General features: G+C 32.1%; 1 protein-coding gene across 1 annotated transcript in view; it reads left to right on the top strand.

Annotated features, from left to right (window-relative positions):
• Positions 1 to 13,530, top strand: part of APLP2 (Amyloid-like protein 2) — a gene marked incomplete at its 5' end in the record, with an annotated part of 105,636 nt that overhangs the window by 17,981 nt on the left and 74,125 nt on the right. The window contains 7 exons of the mRNA XM_035731682.2: positions 253 to 489; positions 6,845 to 7,012; positions 7,784 to 7,877; positions 9,468 to 9,587; positions 11,578 to 11,889; positions 12,007 to 12,245; positions 12,710 to 12,837. Coding sequence (XP_035589974.1) covers positions 253 to 489; positions 6,845 to 7,012; positions 7,784 to 7,877; positions 9,468 to 9,587; positions 11,578 to 11,889; positions 12,007 to 12,245; positions 12,710 to 12,837 — 1,298 coding nt within the window. The remainder of the gene's footprint in view (positions 1 to 252; positions 490 to 6,844; positions 7,013 to 7,783; positions 7,878 to 9,467; positions 9,588 to 11,577; positions 11,890 to 12,006; positions 12,246 to 12,709; positions 12,838 to 13,530) is intronic.

Consider the following 13,530-nt stretch of genomic DNA (forward strand, 5'->3'; position numbering starts at 1 on the left):
AGGTTTTCAATCGGTTCATGATCTCAATAGAATTTATTTGTTTACCTTTATGTTTTATAAAGGTTTAATAAGTTAAGTTCTTAAAAATCAAAGGTTTTTGTCATTTGAACAAGTAAAGTGAATCATGAAGTATTATGTAAAGGAATTTCCTCATTTCTAGTCGGCCAATCACCCTAAATTTACTCACTGATATACTGAATAGAAGGATGTCAAGAGTGAAATACTTAAATTGCCTTATTTTATATTTTAAAGGATGCGTCGTGTCAAAGTATGGGATTTTTATTAGGTAGTCAGGATGCACGTATAGTTTTGGCTAGTGAGCAATGTTATAAAGCTTTACAACGTGGTCCTAACGGTGAGATATTATCATTTTCTGGTTGGCCACGTGTTACATGGATTAATACAGACCATCATGCTAGTGGAACCAAACCACCGAAAGATTGGACTCCTCCTGATCGATTAACAAATGATGCAACCATGTACTTAGAAGTAAGTATTGTTTTGCTTGACTTTTTACTCTACATTTTAATTTATATAAAACTAAATAAAAAGTATGTAGTGTATAAGTTGTTCTTGGAAACTGTATCATACTGATCAGGAATGTGTAAAAGGTTTTGTAAGCCTTGTCACTTGTAGAGAAAAATTACATAACACCATGGATTATATTCCTTCATATTCATATTTCCTCCCATTATTCAAAATAATAGTTGCGAAATAGTTTTTTCTTAAAAAAAACATTTTCTACCTTCACATCCAATTTGTATCGTTTGCCCGTTTCATAAATTTTTGCTGTTGTTAACATTTAATTTTAAATCATTAGTTCTTATTATCTTCAATCTTGACATTTTTGATTGTCTAAAATTATGTAAATATATGTTTCTATCATTTCTTCCATTTCTTTACCTTCAATAATATCTTTCTTTCTTTCTTGGAACATTTGTTTTGTCCATGTTAAATTAATTAAAATTGCTATTTCCATTTTGATTTGTCTTGGACACAAATTCTTTTTTTTTTACATCTTACTGACTGTAGGAATTCATTTTGTGTCATATTATCGTCTAAATATGCTGATCCTTTTTAAAATCCTTATTCGTGTGGCTAATTTGCTTTTCTATGCAATTCCTATTACATTTAATCATTACTTGTAGTTGTGTACAAGGTAGGGAATTCGATTTCAACTAATATAAGTATTCTTTTCATTAACAGAATCATTTCTTGTAAATATTCAGTTATTATTTACGAAATTAGTAGAAAAATTCTGGTTCTCATTATCGGTATTTTTAGTGTTTAATTGTCTATGAGTTTAAGAAACATAGTGTTAATATGTAAGGAAAAAACGAGTGGTGTCCCAATATCAAAGAAAATCAAAATAACCATCGGTTTACATGATGATTCTTTCAAAACGTACGTAATTTTTTCCTCTAATTTTTGGATTTCATTTTCTTGTTTCCGTCTCTGCTTTGTTTCTGCTTACTATCTGTCATTCTTTATCATGTATTAAATTACATCAGATTTGATTGTTTTCCATGGTCTTATGTTGCCCAACATTTGTCCATTCCACTATGTTACAATTACGTTGATTACTGAGAAATTATTTCAAGAACCTTTCTAACTCAGTGGTCTAAAAGTAAATCATTCTTCTCAAAAGTTGAATATCCTGAGTTGGATTCCTAGAGGGCAGACATCATAAGAATGAATAACAACTGGAAAGGAGAACCCAGGACAGAAATGGTTGGAGAACCCTGGTCGGCGGCCTTTGCTCTGTGATATATGATTTAGTTACACCATCCCGGGAACTCATGCCCTTTTTTCTGAAAATACAGACTAGTGATTTGAAAAGAAATTTATTGTTTTTGCAGATTTTAGTGAAATAATTTGAAGTATTAAAAAGCATTTATCTGGCTTTGTAATTCTGAAATTCAGCCTTTTTCCAACCTGATTGTATTTGTAGTTTCAGTATGGCGAGGGCTAATTAACTATACTTGTAAAATGTTTTAGTTCACTTGATGTATTATCGTTCATTATCATTTTTTGACCCCACATTATAAAATTGGTTGAATGTTATGAGAGAATAACAATTTTGTGTGTTTTTAGTTAATTTATTCAAACCCCACTATGCTTGATTTATACTCTGTCTAATAAATACATTGTATTAGATACCTAGATTTTTTAATCATTTATTTACTTTTATTATGTGATCGCTTTTAACGAGAGTTCTAACTACTTTCACATAATACATTGTCCTAGTATTTAATGACTAAAATAATCTGATTATAACATTTTGTCATTTTCAACTAATGAATCATTGATTTATATAATACAACTTTCAATTAATTAGCCATAGACCGTGCCTCAGGAACCAGATACTCTGGTTATCTTATAGGCAGTATGTTCACTTCGTAATCATGAAGTTGCGTATGGTTAAATGAGTGTTACATTTTTAAATGGTTGGTTGGAATCTGACCGCAGTATAGGTCGTCCTTATAAGCAAAGATTATTGGTGGCTAGTGGTGGGATCAAGGACGCGCGTTTCGTCCGGTTTGGGACTCGTCAGCACGAAAATTCGGACAAATAATACAACATGAATAGGTTGTCTTTGCTGAGTCCATTTATTGAGTTTAAATTGTGTAACACAGTAGACGTTTTCATCCACAACTATTCTCATTAGTAGTATGACTTACACTCGAAGTCTAGTTATTATTATTACTACTATTATTGTATGGTCTTACTTTTATTTTTTGTTACTGTCACTTTTCGTGATTCATCTCTACTGTGAAGAAAAATAGTGGGAACTATAAGATTATTGTTTTTATGACCTACTGGTTATTCATTGTGAATAATAAACATTTCTTTATTTTTCCGTAGTGTGTTGGTGTAGTCGTTTTTTTCACTCTCCCCCCTCTCTCTACGTTTATGTGGCCCCAATAGTGTATAATCGTATTGACCTTGGCAAGTACTTACCTTCATCGATTCACAATCGTATTGTTTATTATTAATACCTCCAATGTTTAGTTTAGTTTTTGCTAGTCGTATAAAATGCAAGTCAACCACCACCATGTCTGTGAATAAGTAAACTCGGTAGCAGAAATTTAACTGTATTTTGCCTCTTCGATTTTTATCAACCATACATTTGATAATTTGATATGTAGATAGAGTAGTAATGAGAGATTGGATTCTGCAGAGGAAATCTTGTTTATTGTAACAATTACACCGAATTATTGAGATCATTTCTAGTGTTCATTTTTAAAACTTGTCTCGTATTTCACATTTGTTAGTGGTATCCATGTACGACAAACATATTTTGCAATTGTCTAAATTTTTATGATTTTCTTGTCGTATATAGTCTGCGTCTTAAAATCTTTATAACATTTTCGTTACATAAATTATCAACTACACAGTGCTGTTTGCCAATCGCCCGAGATACTGTCGCTTTTTTGTAATTTTGAAGTGTAAGTAGATAGTAGAGTAAACTGAATTAGTTTTGTTATGCATCACTGGAAATTGTCATGACGACAGATAATTAGTGTTGTGCTGATTGATCGTCATTGGAATCCGTGTTCATACAATCATTCTATTTAAATTTGGTTATTTTGTATTGCATATTGGAGATGTACATGGTTATGTACGATAAATGTGAAATTAGCGGTCTTATTCTTAATGATTTTAGTGACTTTTCCACTGTATATATTCTTTATGCCAAATACTTTTAAATTATTTAGTTGATGGTCTTATTAAATAAATAGGTCATATTCTATACCCTTTTTTGGAAGAACTAATTTGGGTACTAAAAAACCCTGGTTGACTTTAAGAATAATACTTAATTTGTGTTAGATTTGAAATAGTCAGTACCGAGATTATTGACAAGATTGTACACATGAGTTACAGGACATTTCACCTAGTTGATTGATAAATTAAAATTATACAATTAGCTACACAATGTCCAGCCATGTCTTTTCATCCCACTTGTGTATATATATAACAACCATGTTATTAGTTAGTATTGTTCTACTTCGGAGTAGCCGTATTTGGCAGTCTCACTGGCAGTTGATATAGAAACCGGTATGATTGTATACCAACGAGAAACAAAGGAGAGTTAAACATTACAATACAGTTCAAAAGGATTCAATGTTATCTTTACGTAGTACTCGACGTCTAACCCCGCCATTACTCACTGATTTCATCAAATAAGAGCGATTCTCTGGAGTTACCTGTGACCAAATAATTGAAACCTACTTATATCTTTTGATCCTATAGACGATATTTCATAGCTGTTCAACAATAAAGAGCAAACTGCGTCTTAGTGTAATAGTTTATTTGACAGACAAACATCTCACTTGAACTGTAGGTGGCACAACAAGATGAACACCAAATTAATAGAAGCAGCTACCTTAATGGTAGTAATTTGTAAAAAAGATTGCATATAAGGATATAGTACAGGAGGAAAGAATTAGTTAGTAAAAAGAGAGGTATAAAGTAATTTTAATCTCATGGTTTAAGGGAAGACAGAGTGTATATACCGACGCCATTGTGATCGACTCTGAACCATATCATCTCGAGTCTCCAACCGTTGTTTACGATAGTCACGCGGACCCTAACCAAGTAATCTGCATCTACTAATATGGTTAAGATCAGAACTTAGTGACTTTATGGACTCGTACCACGTTTTGGTTTGGTCGCCCTAACTTTCTTCCAACCATCTTCAACACTAATGAGCATTGCGTGTCACGGTAATCGGTGTTCAGGCATAAGTAACACGTGACCCAACCATCTCAGTCGACAAAGATTTACAACTTCATCAACCGACTCATCAGCAGTACGGATGCGCAACCCTGGATGCGGAGATCAAGTTATAGTGAGAAGCCGTGATCAGTGGGGTTCAACCCGTTTCTGTTGTGACAGTTATCTACCGCAGGCAGTGCATGAAGGGTTGCGCAAGATCATGGATTAATTAAAGTTAAGTACGAACACTGTTGAGTACCGGCTGATTGATCTAGAGGTTAAGCGTTCTCATGCGAGACAGAAGGTTCTGGGCTCGTGTCCTGCTAGAGAGATCGTGAATGCATACTGCTGATTAGTCTCATATTAGGACGAAATGGTTGCTCAGTGCTTCCAGGTCTTCAATGGTGGTCTATTTAAGATCATTTCGCGATTCCAATGAGGAAAATAGATAGTCGTTGGCTTACATTTATCCATTTAAACTAAAAGAGTTACTGGTATTTGATTCTGGTCTAGGCTTTATTCATCATTTTTATGTGATTATGCAATAGTTTTATTTTTGGCCACAAAGACAAATGCATATTCCAATTCTTCCTTTCTTATCCCTTTCATTTTCCTAATATCTTTATGGGATAGAAAAGCCGAATAGATAATTACTTACTCTCACAGCCATTTGCACACAAATGTTCATTTAACCCTTCCACTCCCGCCCACATTATTTATCTTATTTGTTTGTAAGTTTTAGTAACAGGAAATAACATGTAAAATTAATCATAGTCATGACAATTCAGGGATGATTCATTCGATTATATATATAGTTGTGTAACTTGTTTATAAATGCCCATCGTTATTAACCCCAATCCTTTTTAATATATCTTTTGCTTTCTTAAAACAATGTTAACTTATATATCAAATTATTTATATCTGTCACTATGTTGTATTATTCATAAAAACATAGATCAAAACTTCTTTTCAAGTTATTATCATTATCGAAACTTATAACTGAATTTTATCATCAGTTAATCTCAGTTTAATGGTGGCGACCAATAACTATTCATTTATAAGAATTTGTAAATCTTGTGGAGATACAAATCAATTTCGGAATAATCGTTATTTATAGAATTAATCCTTTAGTGCTCATCACAAGTGCCTGATTGATTACATGAAGCTGAGTCCTAATTAATATTTTAGTAAGGTTGGGTGATAGGTAGCAATAGAATACAGGGCACGGACTCCGTCCCACTTGGAACTCGTCAGCTTTATGTGTTCCAGTGTTGGTGCCCACTCCGGGACTTAAACCCAACGCCTTTCACTTCAGATGTTCAGTGTGCTATCCACTGAGCTATTGAGCCCAAGTAACCACTGACTTGTGAAACGGGGTTGAGTGTAATCTTTAGTCTTTAATATTAACGTAAAGATACAAACACTTATAAATTTTCTTAAGTAATTTTCTATATAACATCTTGACAATTTCAGTCTAATACGTTATTTTAAATATTATATAACACCCTTTTTTACTCATAAAAGGAACTAAAACTATCAGGTTCATTGCAAATTCATTGTCTTCCAACCTCTTTCCAAACAAAGAAATTAGAATAGTTTTTTGAACTGGTTGAATGCGATGCGTAAATTCTTTGATTATGGTGATGAAACTTAAAATACTTCTTTTTATCCCTCATGATAGTTACAGCTTTTGGCTTAAATATGACATCTAACTTTAATTTACAATATATTTCACGGAAGTATTTAGATAGTTTCAGCTAGATGCATAACATATTTTGCAATTTCTTTGTCTGCTGTCATGTGTAAACCTATAAACTGAATTTATCTAGATAACCTGAAGTTATTGTACTTGACTCCTATTTTTTTCTTTGTTCTTTGGGTTTTATATGTAGTTCCTTGTTGATTATTCTTTTTTCTTGTCTTACATTAAATGATATGGTTTATATCCTTTATAGTCATGAATGTCAACATCTGATAATTTGGTCAGGAAATTAAAATAAGTAGTAATATTAATCAATAATAAACAAAGATTTTCAGATTTTTGTTTATCACTACACTTTCCCTTCCTGTCAATCATAAACAAAGTATGCGAACTAATTTTTTCTGTTTTTCTTCTCGTCTTCAGTATACGTTTAGTAAAGATGGCAGTGTACATGGTGTAATGATAAGTCGACGTGCAGCCCTTTCTCACTGTCGAGCATTAACTGTAGCTTGTAATTATTCTGAAGAGGATGTTGTTGTCTGTGTTGTAGATTGCCGTCGACAAATCGGATTATGGCATGCTGTTTTGACGGTACGTATCTATTATATCTTATTTAGTATGTTATATCATACTGTTTTTTGATACATATAATGCATTAGCTAGAAAACTTTTAGATGTTATTAACTTGTCTACTTTTCAAGTAAACAGTTCCATGGATAGTAAGTTCATTCTGTTAAACAAACCACCTCTAAGGATTAATGAACGATTACTATGTCTAAATGTTATTTCTGTTTTATAAAAATTGACCTACATTACCCCCATAATATTCATGTTTTTCATTCAGAGGTTGTTAGATAAGTCAGCTTATTAGCTTCCTATCAATTCTTGAGTTGAGTTTCCCTAAACTGCGAAATGTATATAATATATTACTATTGTGGTATATGCTACCTATGTTGACAGATATAAGTAGTATGTAACATGAATCAGAAGTAGAATACCTGTCATAAGAAGATTGAGGAGATTGAGCTGAAAAGAACCGAGAGGGAAACAGAAAGAAATTGTAATAAAAGTAGGATTGGAAGGATCATGAAGAATGTAAATGACAACTGATGGAAGATGTGCAAATGAAGTACTTAATGTATAGTTTTCATAATTTTAAAGACACTATAATAAATTGGTTTTATCCACCTAAGTCTTCGTTCATTACACTGTCACGTCTGTCTTGTTGTATGTGATTGTTTTATCATGTTTTTTTAGATTAGTTCCATATTTTCTGCGTTAACAAAAGTTTTAACCTTTTGATTGTCAACAACATTGTGTAATGTTTACTTTGATTCTTTTAATTATTCTCTTTGTCTTTAGAACGTCTTCAATGGGTTACATGTAATTTTTGTGCCTTATTCAGTAATGCAGATTGATCCTGGCTCTTGGTTACGTATGGTTACCAAGTACCGAGGTAATTGTTGGTTTTATACAATATATGCACTGACTCTATGCTAATATACCGTTTTATACATATATTTGTGAATATTTTACTAATAATACTATTATAATAATTACTATTATATGACCATGTTTACACTCCAATTGAAATATAATAGAGTTTTTATTGTCACTGAATTTCTGTATATTCACTTCTTTTATTACAACGTTTTCAATAGTTTTAATTTCACAAAAATATTTTATGAAAAGATTTATATGGTTCAATGATTGTTATCATCATGAACTGGACATGAACTTAACTATCACTTCTGTATTTTGTAGCATATTTCTAGGATAACATTTTCATGATAGTTGACTTTGAATAGTGAATAATGAAAACAAAAGTTATCAAAGTATATTGAAGTTTTTCTACAAATTACATCATTGTTGTGGAATAGTTAAGCACCGTTATAACTGGTTTGACGTTGGTGTATAAAAAAGAAGCAGCTCGAATGCTTTAATAGGTTGATTGATATTGGTTTCGTACGCGAACGATTAAAGCGCTTATAAAATTATTGCATTGATTGACCATAACTGGATTATTTTAGTGTTTTGTAAGAGGTTGTAGAAATGCTTGAGTCGTTTAAAAACCATAGCATTGACTACGGGTCTAGCTTGTGTGGTTAGAAGGAATTCGAACGTTAATCGTAATCTATCTTTAAAGACTTTAGTTGATATTATTGGAAGTTGCTCGCGGTATCTCAGATTTATTGATTCATTCTATTTCTATATTGAATTACTGAATTTTATTATTGTTCTATATTATTTATTTTCTCTTCAATTTCGTTTCTTATGAAACATTGGTATTATTCACTCTAATCATTGTAATTCATTTTTTCACGGTTCCGGCGAAGTGTCGGGACATAAAGTGATGACGGATTACTAGTATTTCGGTATCGCTTGTAAAGTAGTATATGCTTGGTTCGAAATATAATGAAAACATAAAAGCTCACTACAATACAAATTTGTTTATAGAAAAGTCAAAAACACATGAAAATACGTATTCCGATTTTCCTTGATTAATAATTAACCTCGATAAGTAATTTTGAGTAGTGATTGTTACGTTTTGTCTGCATTGGTTATGCGAAAAATGCATAATATTCATTCAGATCAAATTTATGAGTTTAATTTACTATAATTTTTGAAATTTTATAAAAAAGCCATATCATATGCTTATCTCATCCAATTTTGTTCGTGTCTAAAGAGTCGTTTGTCAGTTTGATTGTTTCTGTTTACATATCTACATATGTTGTCGTGTCCAATGCATAGACTGTCAACAACATTTATCTTTGTCACATAGAAATATGCATTCGATCGTTTTCTACGTTTATAATCCATCCCATGAATTATTCAATGTGAGATACAATTTGAAGGCATTTCTTTGTGTCTGCTTGCCTAACGTACTTTCCATGGTCTGTTTTTTGTCTACATATTCACATATCATTCATTCCATATCTTCTAATAAATTTTTACTACTGTATTATATTGTCAGTTATTTTTTTCGTCTTTATTTAATTCTACCTATACTCTCTTTTTATTTCTTCCATTTACTAATTTCTTTCAGCGACCGTTGCTATTGTAAAAAGTCGTGATATGCATTGGGCATTATTAGCTGAACGGGATCATCCCAATGTAAATTTATCTTCATTACGTATGCTTCTAGTTGCGGATGGATCAAATCCTTGTGAGTTTGAGTTGAAAATAATATTGCTCTTGGAAAATCCTACTTGGTTTTTCCATGACGAACAAATAATTTATTGCTATTACTTTTTTATAGTATACAAGAATGAGATAATGCCCTGGTACGGCCCAGGGTGGGGAAAGTCCGCTGTCTCTCAAAATGCTCTCAAATGGCCACACGTACACAACCAAAGTGAATGCCGGAGGTTTAACTAGTTGGTAGATATGAAGGATCCACCTAGGGGAGTTGGAAAACCCTGATTCCGAATTGGTGGTGCAGATGGGCTTTAGAATCCTCAAGGAACAAATGGCGTTTGAACCTATTGTTGATCACCGTCTACCTTGGGACCGCAACTCCCAACGTTGCTCCACTACCTGTGGATTAGACCTCCTTATCAAAGTTCTTTGAGAAAACCACCTGCTTCGGTTTGGTCACCCGGGCAGTATCACAGCCCTCACATAAATCGAATGACGAAGTGTGGCGCATACATATTTGGTACCTCTTTGTACCAATATTTATGTTTAAATAAATAAATAAACATGATTGAAATACAAATAAATTGGTCTTGTAATTAAAAGAAACTATGTGATTTTATATCAGTTTAATTGAACTGATCAATTAATAAGATTGGAATTAAACGTAGTCAATGGGTTTTACTCAGTGGTGCTTCTCAGCGATAACTGTATTTTTTGTATATTGAAAGAAGTCTATCAGATTACATGAATTTCACGTTATATTATCACTAACATAAGCGATTCAGTCAGTATCACATTTTGATTAATTCTCTTATCATTCCAATTCATTTAAATGTAGTTTCAACTTCTGTTCGTTATAATTTTTTGTAAAATTTCCAATAAATTGTAACTTTAACGTGAGATAAGTTTTCTACTTTCTCATTGATTCAACTGTTTAACAGGGTTGATTAGTAAATATAGTTTTGCATTTACGATTGATGATAGGATTTAAAACAGAGAGCTTGAGTAACCAATCTTGTTCTCTAGTAATTGAACAGCCTAGCTTAACTTCACTTATTCAAATTATAAGTACAAAGCTAACTGTGCTTCATCAGTGTAGCTCCCCGGATCTTATCGATTACCAATTAGTTGAGGGTTCATTTTAAAACACACAAAAAAGCACTTCACCTTCCAGGTAGTGGAGTTGTTTACATCTCACTTATATGACAGTCTGTTATAATGCTCTATTAATAATGTGATCTTAAAGCTCTTATTTATTCATTTAATTTGTTTCTTTTTATTGTCAAATCTCATGATTCACTGTATCAAAATGTTCAATTTTTATGCATGAAAATAATAATTTGACTCAACTATGGAATAGATACTGTGTTAATAGGAGCTATTCATCATATGATATTGTTTATTTACAAACCAGTTTGATAAATGGTATTTATGTATTCATGTATTTAAATAAAGTTAAGATTGATTTAGTTGACACATAAAGTTCGTTTAACAGAAACCTTTTTTTATTTTTGAAAAGAAAAAAACACAACAAACTATTTATTGAAACTTTACATTACATCAAGTTCGTGATGTAAAACCTGAAATTTATTGTCAGTAGTTTGTACAATACCCAATAATAAAATGTTTATAGAATAATCCATTTCATTGTTTTCATCTTTTTGTTTTCTATGGATAATACTTTTAAGAAATAATTTTTATTAATTAATTAAGATAACTGAAAATCTATTAAAACAAAATTCCCCTGAAGAAATGTAGTGGCGGTCATCATATAGACATATATTTCAATATACGGTAATATTTAACAACATGGAGGTAGTCACGTATATCAACCTGCCATTGTTTATTTGTTTCTTTCAATTTTTTTATTGGATAGGGTGAAGAATGCAAAATTACGATTTATAGTTGTGTTTTTCTTTCTTGAATTATTCAACTGGTTTGCGTAACAATTATTGAGTGAATCTGATGTGTCAATGACTTGATAATTAGCTTGTTTCTTTTCTTGAATTTTTTTGAAGGGTCTTTAAACTCTTGTGATTCTTTTACACAAAAATTTCGATCTCGAGGATTTTGTCCTGAAGCTATCTGTCCATGCGCTGGAAGTTCAGAAACACTAACACTTTGTTTACGTCGTCCACCTCATCAAATGAATTCAGTAAATGGAAAAATATTCACAAATCCTCGTTCTGATTCAATTGTAGCCTCTCCTCCTAGTTCAGTAAGAGGAGTTATTTCGATCCATAGTCTTACTTATGGTGTTGTGCGTGTTGATACTGAAGATTCCCTTACTTCACTTACTTTACAGGATTGTGGACAGGTTCTGCCAGGAGGTAAGAATTAATAGCTATCTGAATACGGTTTTCGTTAGTTGTTTTTACTGGATGTTGTACTGTATATTGATGCTAACGAATTTTCCCTAACTAACTAATCTCTTCGTATTACTGTAGCTTCAGCAGTTGTCATACGTTTGGGTCCCAAACCGATACTTTGTCAAACTGATGAAGTTGGTGAAATATGCTTATCTTCTGATTGTACTGGTTCTGGATATTGGGGTCTTCGTGGCCAAACTGATGCACATTTTCATGTGGAACCGATACATGAAGATGGTTCTCCTGTATGTTCTTCTGTTGGTGTTAAGAAGTATACACGATCTGGATTAATGGGGTTTCCTGGTCCAGCATCATCTGTGAGTGAATCGCTGTTATGTTTTCCTGTTTATTGCTTTTATTTATATGGTAGTGGTTAAGTGATTGAAATGAATAAAGAAGTCTATAAAATATATCGTCAACAACTGATTAAAGTTAGTTGATTAACATTATTCCAATCTCAGCGCTTCTATTATCTTTGATTTTTAATTGTACAATGTTTATTGTGCTTCGAAAATACACTTTATATCATTCGATTGCCAAGTTGATCTTTCTCAGTTACCACACATCTGAGTGGGGCATAAGATGATGTGGGTTTAAATTGTATTATATCCTGTTAACAAGTGGGAACTATCACATAGCTGAACTCATAGCTTCCTGTCTATCGTTTTCAAACATCTTACATTTATTTTAGGTTTTTTATTCACTCCTATGTTTCTTTTTTAAATATAATGCCCTAAAAGAAAAGCCGTAACAATATTTGACTTGGTAAATTTCATTTTAGGGTGGTTTAATCTTTATATCTGGTTGCATTGATGGTTTAATGACTATTGCAAGTAGACGTCACAATGCTGATGATATTATAGCAACGGTTCTCGCTGTTCAACCGACAAAAATTATCTATAGAGGGAGGTATGTGACATAATCCTCTGGATTATTTTCATTTCATACGATTTTTCCTATTTATAAACCTTAATAAAGGCAGAAAAAAATATCGGGGCAGAATAACTTGGATTCATTTATTTTGTGCATTCTCATCAGCTGTTTACAACCTAAAACAAATGTACATGCTTTAAATCAGAAACATCTAGAACAAAGTGAGTTAATATGTGAAGATAGAATAATAATACGGAAGGACTACTATTGTTCTAATGTTCGCTTACTTACATGTTACACATATATATGAACATTCTAGAAAAAACGTGGAAATAGAATTGTTTCCCGAAGTGGAAGATAGATTAGGTGATACTTACTTTCCGAGCTTTACTCATCTGGTTTATATTTTTTAAAGTACCTATCAATTAGCGAACGCTTGAACAATCCTTCCCCACTATTTCTTCTTGTTATTATTCTATCTTCACATGTTAACTCAACTGACTCATGGTGTTTCTGGTATAAAATATATAAACTTGTTTCATTTTAATGACGAATACTATAGTTTTAAGATGTCAGCAGCTGAGGAGAATCTAAAAAATAGATGAATTCATGTTATTCTGTGCCCTGGCATTTGTTATATTTTTATGGATTTCGCATTTCTAGTTTTAGATTGTCTTCTGGTCAGATTATTTACCGTCGTAAATTAGTGCACAATTAAACAGGCTTCTC

The sequence above is a fragment of the Schistosoma haematobium genome, chromosome 1 (genome assembly GCF_000699445.3).
Source record: "Schistosoma haematobium chromosome 1, whole genome shotgun sequence".
Taxonomy (NCBI): domain Eukaryota; kingdom Metazoa; phylum Platyhelminthes; class Trematoda; order Strigeidida; family Schistosomatidae; genus Schistosoma; species Schistosoma haematobium.